This window comes from Bombus flavifrons, chromosome 3, assembly GCF_040668555.2.
Source record: "Bombus flavifrons isolate JBK064 chromosome 3, iyBomFlav1_principal, whole genome shotgun sequence".
Classification (NCBI taxonomy): Eukaryota; Metazoa; Arthropoda; class Insecta; order Hymenoptera; family Apidae; genus Bombus; species Bombus flavifrons.
This window is the reverse complement of record NC_138444.1, coordinates 15,617,963-15,633,280: the sequence shown is the minus strand read 5'-3', so window position 1 is coordinate 15,633,280 and position 15,318 is coordinate 15,617,963. Positions and strand designations below refer to the sequence as shown.

Below are 15,318 nucleotides of genomic sequence, written 5' to 3'. Positions count from 1 at the left end.
TCTTTACGATGCCTCTGTGACACGGACTTTTGTAGATAATTTCAGAAAAACCGTTGACAAAGGAATTCAGATAAATGCTTTTTGCAAAAGTGTATCATGCTCGATGAAAAACACAGAGAAAATACATATTTTCTTCTGAACAACGATAAATCAATTTATGTACGAAAGTAACAACTATAAAATATTACTTTCTGCGCAAATTCTCGTATACCTTGACATTTCTGTAATTCTTTACAAACGTACTCTTGTTGTCGTTGAATTATCATCTCCACTACGCAAAGTCACGTCAAAAATACGTGCTGGTATAAGCAAAACATGAAATTTAATTTTAAAAGTTTATTTAGATCTCGCATAATTAAAAAACGTCGTAACGTTGCTTACATAGTTTAAACACCTTTCAATTCGTATTATATAAAAACCTACAGTCAAAAAATCTTCTCAGTTTGAGAATGAATTCGATTTTATCGTTTATTAGAATTAACTTGAAAATTTAGTCTATTTAGTAGCAAATACTGGAAGACATAATAATCTTTTGTCTGATTGGTGAGAGTGTTTATGCAAAATCAGGAAATAATGTGTATTATATGTATATAAATAAATATTGATTTGCCTAATAAAATACATAATAGCATTCGTCTGATAAAAATTATTACACACGTACTTTGGTAATGCATTAGGCAATGTACATTAGGCAAAATAGAACGGATATCTTAAATTGAAGAAAATTCAGAAATCTTAAAAGAAAGTTAGCATAATTAGATTTTCTGGGGATATATTTGACTTTAGTTTCCAGTAAAGATGATTTTCAAAGATTATTCAAACAAAATTCGTTATATTATTTATAACTTCGTCTGCGAGTAACACTAATTATTGATGGATTTACTTAAACTAAATCGTCAAAATCGAAGAAAAGAATAATATGGAAAGCAAAGAAGAAATTAAAATAATTATATCTTAAAACGGTGTACACATAGTATTAAACAATTCGCACGCTTTATCACGTGTTGATAAATGTGCATCAAGCTTGAACGTATGCATACGTGTATTTAATACGACGATAACAGTCTATATATCAAAACCAATGGCGTAAGTAGCGATGGACTAAATCGCGAAATATATATTTTACGTTATTGAAACATTAAAAAATAATAAAGAATATTCTGACGAAAGAATTCAAAGTAATAACTAAACATTTAAAATAAAAATCCATAGAAATTTCATAATTGTTTTACGTGAATCATTATGTGTTATAGATAAAAGATTTTTATCCTACGGACTCTTCCGTCCTCAAATAATGTGCAACTTGATATCAAAAACTATATCTATCACCGATATGGAATTTCATCTACCGACAAAGTTTAAATATTACTAGTTTGATTTTGATTTAATCCTATCGTTATCAATAGTGTGGTACACGTGTTAAATTATTATAAATTATAGTTTTTGACAAAGTATTCCACTTTATCGAATCTATATATTCCTTTTATTCACGTAAATATATAAAAAAAGTTTATAACAAGGGAGGAAGAAACGTGATAAAAAAGATACAAAAATGAGTTGTCCAGAAGAGGCGATCTACAATGTGAAGGTAGAAAGTCGCAGTTTCTATTCCGCGTTACGCCAAGGTTTAATAAAACATGATCACTCCAATCCGTGTGAATACGATTTGTCCTGATGTGCGTCTTTCTTATACAATAAAAACTGCTACCAAGTACAAGGGACACCATGTTGAAAACGTTACAAATTTCGAACGACGCACACCATACCAAGACGAGACACATGTAATCGTAGTAACAAAGTGTTAAACTACTTTCTAAGAACATTAAACGGTCGGGAGTTGCTTGGTATTTGTATTCTAATTTATAATGATCAGAAGTGGCGCGTATATGCGTGCCTGTTTAATTCTAAACGTAGAAGGCGTACACCATTATGGCCGTGTTTAAAGAGAGACGAAAATTTGCTTTGCTAAAAAAAATGTTAACTTTCGAAAAGAGAAATATCGTCTGTTGCTACAATTAGAGCCACTTTTTACCAGAGACTTTTTCTTTCACGGCTAAGAACGTTCGCTGAAACTGTGATCCGAACGCTAGATAAAAGATAATCCTGTAATTACTATTCCGTGAACGTTAATTAATCATCGAATTTACACTGACAAAGGATAACATTAAAATCACTTGCGATAACAAAGAGAGAAGGAAGGGTCAAACAGCACGAACCAATTAAAATTAAACGGTCGATTCTAGCTGAAGAGAAGCCTCGAAGCAACGATAATACAATAGAGTTGTTGGTCGGAAGGGAAAAGTAACGATTGCATACAAAGAAACGGGTGAACCTTCCGCCAAGTTCTTCGAAGAAGATGGCGAGTTCAGTTTGCTTAGTGTATAAATCATAATTACGAATTTCCGACACGGCATAATGCGACCTGAAGAACGAACCACGTCCTCGTTTATACTACCAGTGCACTTTGTTACTCAAAATTAGTAAATTCGAGAAGATTACTCTACGCGTTCACTCGAACTTGGAAAGTAAATATATATAGCGGAGAAACTTCTGTGTACATTTTAGCGCATGTACAAGCACGTCGCAAGCAGCGTTTTATAAACAACAAAACATCAAATTCTTTTCGTTGTTTGCTACCGAAGCAGAAACTTTCTTCCAACGTTCGTCTCAAACTTTACTTTTTAAACTATTTAAATGCAAAAAGAAACTTACTTTACCGATTCTGTAGAATTTAATGAAAACTTTAATATATAGTTTGTATGTTTATAACAGAACAATTTTTAATATAATAAATAGAGCTTTAAGAAGAAGTGAAATTCTTTTCTTATTAAAAAATATTCGTTATATTTTGCTTCGATAATTCTAATATGACTAAAAGATACATAAAAAGAAATATTCCCACGGATGCTTTAAATAATCAAAGTAATTTTCTTCATAATTAAGTTCATAAATTAAATTGCGCTATTCATCGTGTATATAAAAAGGATGAAATTAAAATGTCATCTTATCGAAGTTGTAAAAATTTTAATTAAAAATTTTTTTTATTTTTTACCACGGGTAATATTCGCAAAAATTATAACATTAAATGTTTCGTATCATTTGTACAAATTTACATATGACAACTGCTACTTCTTAAAATGCCCAACTGTTTTATCAATAATGTACATACATGAACTCCTTGCTGAAAACCATCAAATCTGCTTCTTTTGACCTTGACGCTAATCTGCATTCGAATTGAGTGGATCAAGCATGTAAAGTATGTATATCATACTTCGACTCTCATGTCAATTATTCGCCGATTAACCTTCTCACACATTCCACACAGAACATAATTGGTAACAAATACTATTTTTATAAAAAAAATAGACCTAAACCAATGATTTTTACTAATCTGAGTAGTATATATATACATATATACAGTATATATATATATATATATACATAAGAAATGAGTCTAGAAATCGCAACAGAAAGATAATGTAAAAACAAATAATTTTTGTTAAAGTAGTATTAAAATAGAATTTAGAATAAGATTAGAGAAAAAATAATAGTTATAATTAAAAATTACAAACTTTTCTAAATTTGTTAGAGTCCACTTTTATGCTGTCATCTACTAAACCAATTACTATAAATTGTAATAAACGAAATAACTGGAATTATCTCAATGAAATTAAAAAAACTAAGTAAAGTTTACTACTAAATGAAAATTAATTACATTTTACACTACGTAGTTAGGATAGTCAATTGAGGAAAGCTGAGCGACTTGAAGCCTCCGTTAATCAACTCCATAATGAGCTCCATTTAACTATCCAAAAAATTCATCTTAACTGAACATGTTACAAGTACCAAATTATAAATAATCACATTAATGCGCGAAGACAATCAGATATGCAAGTTGTCTAATTCGATACTCAATCAACAAAGGAAAATTCTCTCTTAAATAACTAATTACAACAAACACAAAATAACACCAATAAAAATTTACTGACGAATAAACTAACTTCCCTGCCGTCAGCTAATCTTTCTACAATATTGAATTTCGAAAAACGAGCAACTAAAACGCAAATTGTAACATCCATCAATTAAGATGCCCATAAAGAAGTTATTTTGCACAACATTGAAACGATGGAAAATTATTAGAATGAGAAAACGTTATTGGTATACTTGGAAAACTGCTATACTACCATTTTACTAATACTGTACTAATATTTTAACGTTATCAATATGACATGTACATGCGTGGCATTCTCGATAAGCAAAAATGTGCATACACGGAAACAAAGAAAGGAAATACGAGAAAAGAAAAAGAAAGAAGAGCGACGAGTTTTGAAATTCTGAATCAACAAAGCACGACGCACGACACCGAATGTTGCACAGGATCACACACGTTGCTTCTGGTCGTTTTCCTAATCTCTTCGCTTCTAATTTCTGTCAACACTACGATTCTGATGGGTCGCATGGACTAAGACCACAACACGACGCAACCGCGATGCAATGAATCATCGCCGAAAAGTGCCTCCTCCATCGAGCTTGAATTCACGATTGACGGACGTGTGTCAGTCCCTATTTTGTTCCTCGTAAATCGGAACGTAGCACGATTGGAAAGTAACACAGAGCGAACGACTGAGAATAGAAAAGGCCAGTGGAGGCTAGATGGTAGCCGGAAAGAACGACAAGAGAGACAAGAGAACAAACGGGCAAAAGAGCATAGGAAAGAAAAATACACGGGCCAGTTAACTAGGTAGAAAACGGAGGGAATTCGAAAGTAGCGTCGATTGAGTTTACCAAATTTTTCGTTTGCTCAGTGGGCTTCCGGCGAAGATAACGCGTGAGCGCGCGTCTCGTCGCGTCGATCGTCTTCTTTGTCGACGACCACTCTCTCTCCACGATCCAACCAACGACAGAGCCGAGCATAAACTGAAGTAACCAGCGTTATTCGTCGACCGTACGAGTGGTCGAAAGTTCCGTGTTAAGAAGAGAGGACTAACGCGCCAGTAACTAGCGAGCGAACGCGAAAACGATGAACGAAGACATGTATCTCAACTGCGCGTAGACCTGATAATTTCACATGCCGATATAACGTGTATTACCAAATGATTCTATATAGTTCCCTAAACGCGTCCACCTCGATACTTCTTCCGGTCTAAACGGGATACCAGGGGAATATGTATGACTGATCGAGATCCACGGCCTCGTTCGATGCCTAGTCAATGGAATTGAATAGCTACGCGATATGGTAATAGTTTTAGGTACTACTGACTGTTTAAGAGACAATGAATCGAACCCTAGAAATTCTAGAAATATATAATTTAATAAAATATATGAAATTGTGTTTCTGTAGGAAAGAACTCTATCTGGCTTCAATCGATCGAATAGGACATTAAATATTTTTAAGACACGAAAAATTGTGTAGAAAGAAAATTAAAAGATCAAAACATTGTAGTTAATATTGGATATTAAGGAATCTGTAGGGCGGGAAACAAGGAAAGTATTTCTAACTTGTGCTTTGTGAAAATTGTGATTCACAAAATAAGTAACGATTATTACAAGTACTATTTTAAAGATAACCATAAAATTTTGCTTATACATGATGATAAAATAAAATACATTGCGCTGAATAAATCAGGGACTATTTTCTAGAAAACTAAAAAAAGATAAACTGGATTTATAAGCAGAAGATGCATCCTTCTGAAAGTACAAACATTAAACTGTAAAGATTAATTGTATAATAAGGAGACACTTAAATTTTTCTTTATGCGTGCCCAAAGTTTCACATGTTTTACAATCTTTTATTTTATTTGTAACCAAATGTAAAGAAATTTTGTTACAACATTCTAAAGTAGTGAACTTTCTCATACAGCAACAACGAGACTGCGAATAGATAGAATAGATAGAACTATGTATGTATACATAAAGTCATAGCTCAACATGGTTCGATATTGCATCATAAAACTAGAACGTCTCTGTCTCTCCAATTTTGAATCAAGCAATTTATTTTATGCACCTATGATATTTATTATCTAATAATAAAATAAATCTGACTAAACAATTTGTACAATTATTTTCATAGAAATAATTGAATAAAAACATTATTTGTTTCTGTTACTGTATCGTAAATATTTTTATCTTTGAAATAATTGCATTTTTTGCTCAGTAACTGAAAAGAAATATATGATTTAAATCTTTATAAATTCTTAAATTGTCCAAAGTTATAAATATTTAGAAACCACCGAAAGACCTTTTTTTGCAAATATAAAAATACTGTTATACATCAGCAAGAACTAGGGATTATTCACTTTATATGATATCATGAAGAAATATATACCAATATAAAAAGATCGTATCTCCAATCTTACCACAACCATAGAATTTTCTGAAAGTATTCTTTCACGTATTATACGATTATCTCAGGAAATATTAAACTATAGTTTACAATACAAAAAATTACTAACAATAATTTACATTTTGTAACAGACACCGTAAAAACAAAATGTTTACATAAAATTCAATAATTATCCAGTTTGAAACAAAGTTTAGCTTACAACTTTTTTTAACTTCCACTATAATTCGATAAATATTCCAAATTACAAGAATCTAAACGAAAAGCAGCTGACATAAATATGCAAGAAGCGAAATTTAAAAGCTGATTAAAAGTACGGTTAGTATCTTTGAATTTTCAAAGCAAGCACAAGTAATGATGCATCTCGTAAAATTTTTAAACATAATGAGGCAAAGTTTGAAAATATGAATGGACTATGTACTTTACTTTACACCTTTAATTAATAATATATTTATTATTAAGAAGCTGTGAAACATCTTACTTTTACCTGTACCTTATTTTTATTTCTACTCTGTAGCATTTTAATGTTTAAATTTTATTCCGGTAATTTTCGAGTCATGAAAAAATTCAATCCTACATTTTGCAAATAAAGTTCATGCACCATTTTGATCTAATCATGCAATTTATTTCTTAAACACATAAATAATAATTTATCTAAAAATAAAAAAACTGTAACATAATTTTATGCATCATTTTTTTTAATTTAACGCTTAGTAAAATATTCCTGTAGTACTGATGTAGCTTTTTTCTTTAAAAATGCAGAATATATCTTCAAAAGTGCAAAACTAATATATTTAAAAATTATTGTATACCTGATTTTCATTCATCTCATTTTCATCAGCTTCAAAACACTTTGCATTGAATTTTTATACCCAATAATTATAACACAAAATTCACTGCAAATTTATAATACAATAATCTAATTAATAATTCTAAACAGATAATATAACATTGTTATACATATATACCTGTATTTATTTATGTTATTTAGATTCCTGTAAATAACTATAACAAAAAAAATTTTAGTGGCCTCAATAAGTAAGAAAAAAGGAATTCACAATGAATACATAATGTATGATTCATAAAGGGTAAGACAATTATCAATGAAAGAAAAACCCAAGTTTAATACATAACATGAGTTTACTGAATAGTAAAAAGTTATAATCCTACTTAGTGTATAATATCTTAAATATGAAATTTGTAATTTCATTAAATATTTTTACTTAATGATAATAACAACCTTATATGTGATAATATACAATAATATAAATCTATAAAAAAAACACTATACTAATATCAACATGATTTAAATATGATTTTATTGTTACTTATAACTAGGATAACAAAATAAGTCTTATAAAAGTATTTATATTATTTCTACACTAATGCTTATAGAAGTCTTACGTATAACTATAAAATAACTATAATCTAACTTTAATTACTTTCACTTATATACTATTATATCAATTTAGTAGATAAAATATATGCGTATATAAAAATTACTCATTTTGTGATATTGTTGCATTATAAAAAATGCAATAATACAATAATTGTTAACGCTGAGAGCTCAAGAGAAATAAGTAGTTGTGAGCATATTATATGTGATTAATGACCTAAACCTTCTGTGATTTTATATTAAGGTTTTTTATATTAACTTTAATTATGAAATATAATAAAATATAACATCACAAAAAGATCAATATAAAGATGATAGTTAAATTAAAGGCATAATTGATTCACTATTTTTGTTACGTATAACAAGTAATAACAAAAAAAGCACTTTTATTGAGGCCACACTGTTCAGTCATACATGTAATTATTTTTGAATACAATTTATTGTTTTATAATTTCACTATAATGTTATACAACAAATTACTGATAAATAATGTTTCAAACAATTATATGAACAATTCATTCACTAACCACACACCTTCAGGAATTTTGTAATAGAAAGTTATTAATACTTTCAATTAATTTCAATGATTGCACGTTATTAATCACACAATATGTTTGAGACAAGTGATATTACATGAACAAAACAGAATAGGAAATCTAATCAATAAAATGACATGCACCGTCTAACCTTATATTTCGTCACAGTTTCGTATTACTATCTCATAGTATGGTCTCTAGCAAAATAATCTTTAGAATAAATTTTTTGTTGTAAAAAATTTCATTCTATTTAACTTAAATATTTTTAAACCTGATCCGGAAGTAGCAATATATTCAAATACACGTGCATATCCAAAACTTAAAAATTGTCCTAAAGACATCCTCCACGAAAAATCCCTGATATTGTCTAGACATAAAGAGATTCTACTCTATATTTTTATTAGACAGCATTGAATGTCAAATTATTTCTTATAAATACGTCAATAAATTTTCTTTACCTTATACAAAATTTGCATTACGGAAAATACACAAGAATTTTTATTTGAATATGCTAATACACTAGTTTTACTTTCCATATTTACATTTGATACTTAATACTTTCAAATTTTTTGAATCGATTTTTCAAACACATTTTTTTCTATTCATGATAGTAGATAGTAGCAATAATTTATAACAAAAATTTCAAATTTTTGAAACTAATTTAACTTACGCTGTACTTCTCTCAATTTACACTAGATGTCACAATAAAATATGAAATTGACATACATTAGTACTTCTATCAATTGTATGATCAACGTTAAAGGGTGTCAAGTGTTTAATTGTACAACCTGGCAATTTAATTACAAGTATTTAAAATGAGTACTGTAGACTGGGATGAAGTTAAAAGACTAGCAGCTGATTTTCAGAAAGCTCAACTAAGTTCTACGCTACAAAAGTATGATTTATTTTTATGAAACATGGATATCTCTATTTTTTCACTACTCATACATTATTAACAATATTTACTACAGAGTAATTTTAAACAGCTGTAGGATGCAATTGAATTGTTTCTGATATAACTCAGAAATATAGTAAACTTTCATACATCTAATTCTATCTAATCTATTTCAAGAAATTGATTAGAACTAATATATTTATTTTATTGTATTTTTTATTTTGTATATATCTCTCTATAATACTTTTAATATTCTACATAGATTATCAGAACGTAATTGTGTGGAAATTGTAACAAAACTAATAGAGAGTAAATTATTAGAAGTAATATTCACCAACGATGGTAAAGAATATGTCACACCTCAACATCTTGGCAAGGAAATTAAAGATGAATTGTACATTCATGGTGGAAGAATCAACATGGTTGATTTATCACAAATCCTCAATGTTAATTTGTCTCAAGTATCCAAAGTAGCAAATGATTTAGAAAAACATAACAAAGGATTAAAGATAATACTTGGGCAGCTTATTGATAAAACTTATATAAACAAGATTGCAGAAGAAATCAATGACAGATTAATCCAACATGGGATTATCAATGTGTCAGAATTGACAATACATTATGACTTACCAGCTGATTTCTTACAATCAGTAATTGAAAAAGAATTAGGAAGAAACATATATGGTAAGCAAGACCCCCAAGATTCTAAAGTCTTTTATACAGAAAGTTTTATAGCTAGAAATAAAGCAAAAATAAGAGGAGCCTTATGTGCAATTACAAAGCCTACACCGCTATCAGGAATCTTAGGACAGTGTTCTGTTTCAGAAAGAATATTCTTTTGTGAGTACATGTAATATAAGTATATATACCTGAAATATACTAATGTATGATATAATTTAACATCTCTATATTTCTAATTTATAGCAATCCTAGATAACTTACAAGAAATGAAACAAATTCCTGGTGTAGTAGCAGGAAAACAAGGAACAAATAGTCTATATATACCAACTATATATTCTAAAAGTCAAAATGAGTGGTTAAATAATTTTTATAAACAAAATGGTTATTTAGGTTTGTATTATGTTTTGTTATGAAATAATGTTGATGATAAAATAATAGCAAGTATAAAATATAATGCTTTATACAAATATGATTTTTCAGAATATGATGCACTTACTCGTCTTGGAATATCAGATCCACCAAATTTTGTAAAGCGTCATTTTCCAAATGAAGATTTAGTCTTCTTAGATTCTGTTGCTGTAGGTGCAAATATTAGAGATCAAATAGATGCAAATATTGAAGAAGCTATTGCAACTGGATCTTTTGTTGATATAAGTCCTCTTTTACCATCTGTATTTTCTGATAAAGATATGGAAATGCTTCTTAAAATCGCGAAGAATAAAATAAATATGTATAATACGTACGTATTTGCGAAAACTGTAGTAATGTCTGATGCATTCTTACAATCTTTAAGTAAGTCTTTTGAGCCAATGGCAGATGCAAAGGCTAGAGAAGCAGTAGCTAGTGGACAATGGTTCCAAACGATAGCAGAGAATAGGATTAAATCTAAATCAGCAGACTTAATATTTGAAAATAAAGGAAATAAAAAAGAAGAACGTCGGAAGAAAGCTACAACCGGCAAAGCGGGTGGTGGTATGCAAGGGCGAGAAACAAAAACAAAATCTACTAAAAAGAAATATCTACAAGGAAAAAATCGCGATCCTGAATCCGACGATGAAAATATAAAAGTCCCATCGACTAAAATTGAACTTAAAATAGTATCTTTGGAAGATATTAAAAATGAAATTGCAAAAGATGATAATTTAGCAATAATTGATGACCTGGTAGATGAATTAGCATTATACTTAGAACAAAAAGTAAACAATTATGCTATATCTATTGCGGAACAGTTAGCACAAAACAATAAAACTACAAATTTAAGTGAAGTCGAAGAACGTTTAAATGTTCTAGTAACAAACATTAAAATATTTGACAAAGGTATTAAACATATAGATAAAGCAGATCAAGCTGCTTTAACAAAGTACTTACTAAAATCTCTTGGTACTGATTTTGTCAACGAGATATTTAAATTAGCTGCGCAGCAAAATATGCTCCAATTCCCTGACAATATTACCACTGAAACAAGGCAAAAAATGCTACTTGATTTGCCAGAGGATGTGAAAGAACCCTTAACTAATATACACAAATCTATTGCTGGAAATTCCATAGATGATTTCTTGAATTTTATAGATGCAGCAATGGCGATTTGTTGTTTAGTGTTAAAAAAATATGATAAAAAGAAAGAAAGACCATTTATCTTGGGCCACAAAGAAGCCTTATTAGAAGAGCTTAATGCAACACAAGATCCTGCATTAGCACTACATTTAGTCACAAGTATATTATTTATTGCAGCAACACAAAGTGTATTACATATGTCTGGAAGACATGTAGCAACAGTTCTTTCATTTCTTCAAAAACAATTGCAACTTTCAACGATGGAAATATTATTTAAATACCATGGTATGAAATATTTAGTGACTTTTATCAATTTACCTTTAACATTTACACCATTAATGTATATTTATTTGTGCGATACTTATATTTATATTACAGATATGGTGCTGAAAAGTTTAACTTCTTCAGATGAAGAAATAAAACTTAATACTCGGAAGGAATTAGAAGCTGGGTTGGTAGAAATTAAAAATATTGCAAATAATTATAAACAACATTTAAAAAGTGATAAACTACAAGAATAGAGAATAAATACACATAATTGTATGTAAATATGAATATTATTAATTTGTATAAAAATGTATTCAAGAGTTTTATACTATGTTTTGCACTGAATTGCAACAAATTGTAAAAAAAATATGAAATAATTGGAATTTTATTAAAAAGATTGTTCATTTTTATATAAGTAATAAATAATATTCTTTAATATTTTACTTTGAAAATCTTATAATTATTTTAAACCTAGTTTTTAATACATCTGTACAATATTATACAATTATATATGTACAAATTTTATTACTCTATTATCTATTGCTAATACTATATAATTACTATTACTAATACTAATAGAATACTATTCATTTGTTTTCAAATCTTAAAACTCCTTGTTATATGTTATATCCAACATTTCTGAATAACAATGTCTTGTGCACCATTCATTTACAAACTTTGATTCACATTATAAAGTTGCTAATATCCTTGTGAAGCCAACACATCCTGCTACAACAGTCTGACCAATACCCCAAAATAATGCATATAACGGTGGCAGTGGATATCGAGATGCTCTGTATACAAAAGCAACGGCAGCAGAACTAAGAACTCCTGATGTTAATGGCAATAATATACCCATTATTATAATCAGCAATGGGAAGAATCTTTAAATGAAAATTTACTAAGTTATTTTATATTCTAAATGCATTATACATATAAAAAAAAATTTAACATTTTTTTATAGTTGGCACTTAGTATCTGATTTGTTAACTAATATGGTTTCTGATATAAATATCAGTATAATATATTATACATTAAATTATAAATTTCTTTATATTACTAGAACATAATTAATAAATGTATACCTACTTTCCATATTTATGTTGTCTTAATGTAGCAAAACAAATAGCACCAGCTATAGTGTGAACAAAAACGGAAGAAAATAGAGCCCATAAGAATATTTGATACCACATTTCTGCAAAAGTTATAGAGACCAAAAACGATATTTGAATTTAGAAGAAATTTAAAATATTTACAAAAATTAATTATTTTTATGAATATTTACATACCAGCAAATGAAGTTAAAGGTGTATAAAAAACATTGCCAGTGTTAATATTTCTTAAATTAACTGGTGGTCGCAAAACAGAACTATCTGTTTGTGCTTCCATTGTAACTGTTTTAGAAATATTTTAAGATATACTTTTTATATCAGCATTAAGAAAAGTTATAACTTCAGTAATATGCATTTGTAACTATAATTGAACACATTTTTATGAAAGAACATTTTATACATAATGACAATCAAATCAACATCTAAGAAAAATATTCTTAAACTCAGCAATGGTGTAAAATACTCTGTATGATGTAAGTAAATTTTTTAAATTTTATTTTATACTTTTAAATACATTAAAATTCAAGATTCCTTCTTAAAAAATTGTATAATTTACTATGAAATAGAAACAAAATATCGAGAAATCTATTTTAACTTACATCTTCATCATAAATTGTTTTTGTGCATTATACGTCACATCAATACATACATTTCCATGTTGTTAAGTTACTTTTGCATTTAATAGTAAATGTTATACGTGTTTAATGTCATTTCTCGCGTAATCTATTTTAACATTTTTTTAATAATTGTCAGCATAATAACAGTTTGAACTTATTATATCTTACAAAGAAAGGCAAACACAAAGTATATAGAACTATCAGCGCACTCTTTTGAATTTATGTGAAACCAATATCATAAAATCAATATCATAGATCAACAAAAATTAAGTAAGAAATTCGAGAGACAGAACTACTTTTTATATAATATGCAAATTATGACGATTTTAAATATAACAATTAATTCGTTTCCTTGTAGAATCCTTCTCACCATAGAATCTAAAATGTTTATGATGCGTCTATACGATACATTAAACTACCATGGACATGGGAACATTCCTATTCTTATTGTCATTCCTATTCCACGTTCCTATGTCCATGCAGACTACAAATGACAAATACTCCTCAGTAGAATCGCTAGGGAATTTAAAATTAATATATGTAAACAAAATTTGACAGCGTTAGTTAAGTTAAAAATAAACAAAAGTAATAAAAGTTTCAAGTAATAATAGGATAATAATCTTAACATGACCAATAGATCAGTATCTTCAGCATCTTTTTATGAACCTCCCTTTCAATATAAAGAAGAAGACGTTACGTTACTTTATCAAAACATAAGAATGGTTAGAGGTTATATTTATGAATAAAAATAAAATTTTGTATATAGAAATTGTTTTATCGTATTTCTTATCATACCTTTCTTAGAATAAGATGAATGTTTATTATTTAGTTTCATAGAAAATATAACTAGGAATATTTTTCTTTAAACAAACTGCAATGTGTTACAATATGTTACATAGTAATTCTTTCTTCTTAATTTGCAGGTTTTGCAAGATGTATTGAAAGGAATAAATGAAGTTGATACAAATTTGAAAAATATAGAAGAAGATATCGTTTGTACGGCTAAATTACTAAACGCAATTGAAATAGAATCAACGTCAAATGAAAAGTAATTTGTTATTCCAATGTTAAATAATGTAAAAATAAATAAATCAACATAATTACAATTTCTATGTATCTATAACACATATATGAAATATCCAAACCTATTTTTTTCTCTTAAAAATTTAATTGCAATAATTTTTTTATGAATATTTAAATATCTTATATATATGACTAATTAAAATTATTTCTCTTAAAATAGCATAACGCAATAGTTCAATGATACTATCATTTCTTTTTGGTCATCCTTGACGATAAAATATCCATTGATTGTAATTCGCGATTTCAGATTATCGCAGTAGGTAATCAAATTGATCAAACGTGAACTAATGAAAATAATGGTCGGAAATCGAAATATATATGATCAATTGAGAAAGATATGATACATATTATAAAATAAATCTTTTCTAATACAAATTATAATCTTATTTTATTTTCTAATTTTCTGCGATTAAATTAATTATACTTTCTTCAGTAAAAGGAATTATATTTTTTTACCGTCCCTTATCTTCTATTCTTCTATTTATTTTAAGTTAAAGTAGTTCTATGCGTTTCTTTTCATATTATAAGAGGATAATATTTTCATATACAATATTTTTACTTAAGTTTAAATTAATACATAATTTCGTAGGATCTATAGAATATAAGAAGTATAAATATAAATACAAATAAATAAATATATATATATATGACATTTATGATAATTTTTTATTTTTCAGCTTCAAGTAATTTATTCTATATATTTATGTATATTTACATTTTTCCTGCAATATATAATAAATAGATATAACATATTAAGAAGCAAACGAAATTCTACTAAATGTACACTTATGTAAACAAAGATTCTATACATATTTGTATACATATTTGTGTACATAT

At 28.0% G+C, this 15,318-nt stretch overlaps 3 protein-coding genes across 18 annotated transcripts in view; 1 reads left to right on the top strand and 2 right to left on the bottom strand.

Moving 5' to 3' along the window:
* Positions 1–13,510, bottom strand: part of kar (monocarboxylate transporter 10-like protein kar) — a 179,220-nt gene extending 165,710 nt beyond the window's left edge. For 4 of the 15 annotated variants that reach the window (XM_069109839.1, XM_069109838.1, XM_069109837.1 and 1 more), the window contains exon 1: positions 4,786–4,935. The gene's annotated coding sequence lies outside the window, so the exon portion shown is untranslated. The other 11 variants (XR_011172634.1, XM_069109840.1, XM_069109830.1 and 8 more) reach the window with 10 other exon arrangements.
* Positions 9,008–12,112, top strand: Ufl1 (UFM1 specific ligase 1). The gene is made up of 5 exons (XM_069109826.1): positions 9,008–9,167; positions 9,430–10,007; positions 10,092–10,238; positions 10,329–11,687; positions 11,781–12,112. The coding sequence occupies exons 1-5, from the start codon at positions 9,088–9,090 to the stop codon at positions 11,921–11,923; spliced, it is 2,307 nt and encodes a 768-aa protein (XP_068965927.1). The 5' UTR covers positions 9,008–9,087; the 3' UTR covers positions 11,924–12,112.
* LOC138178223 (transmembrane protein 170A) lies at positions 12,094–13,521 on the bottom strand. Of its 2 annotated transcripts, none has more exons than XM_069109843.1 (4): positions 13,381–13,521; positions 12,959–13,142; positions 12,759–12,864; positions 12,094–12,553 (listed from the first exon to the last, which is right to left on the bottom strand). In XM_069109843.1, the coding sequence occupies exons 2-4, from the start codon at positions 13,056–13,058 to the stop codon at positions 12,358–12,360; spliced, it is 402 nt and encodes a 133-aa protein (XP_068965944.1). In that variant the 5' UTR covers positions 13,059–13,142; positions 13,381–13,521; the 3' UTR covers positions 12,094–12,357. The 2 variants fall into 2 exon arrangements, with proteins under 2 accessions (XP_068965944.1, XP_068965943.1); XM_069109842.1 differs by having other exon boundaries at positions 12,096–12,553; positions 12,959–13,063.
* Between the last annotated feature and the right edge of the window lie 1,797 nt (positions 13,522–15,318).

Bases quoted from the DNA above. Each gene is read 5' to 3' on its own strand.
- LOC138178223 (XM_069109843.1), bottom strand. From the start codon at position 13,058: ATGGAAGCACAAACAGATAGTTCTGTTTTGCGACCACCAGTTAATTTA. The intron at 12,865-12,958 runs GTATGTAAATAT...TAACTTTTGCAG, and splicing joins ACCTTTAACTTCATTTGCTG to AAATGTGGTATCAAATATTC. The intron at 12,554-12,758 runs GTAGGTATACAT...TTTCATTTAAAG, and splicing joins AGACAACATAAATATGGAAA to ATTCTTCCCATTGCTGATTA.
- Ufl1 (XM_069109826.1), top strand. From the start codon at position 9,088: ATGAGTACTGTAGACTGGGATGAAGTTAAAAGACTAGCAGCTGATTTT. The intron at 9,168-9,429 runs GTATGATTTATT...TATTCTACATAG, and splicing joins CTAAGTTCTACGCTACAAAA to ATTATCAGAACGTAATTGTG. The intron at 10,008-10,091 runs GTGAGTACATGT...TCTAATTTATAG, and splicing joins TTCAGAAAGAATATTCTTTT to CAATCCTAGATAACTTACAA.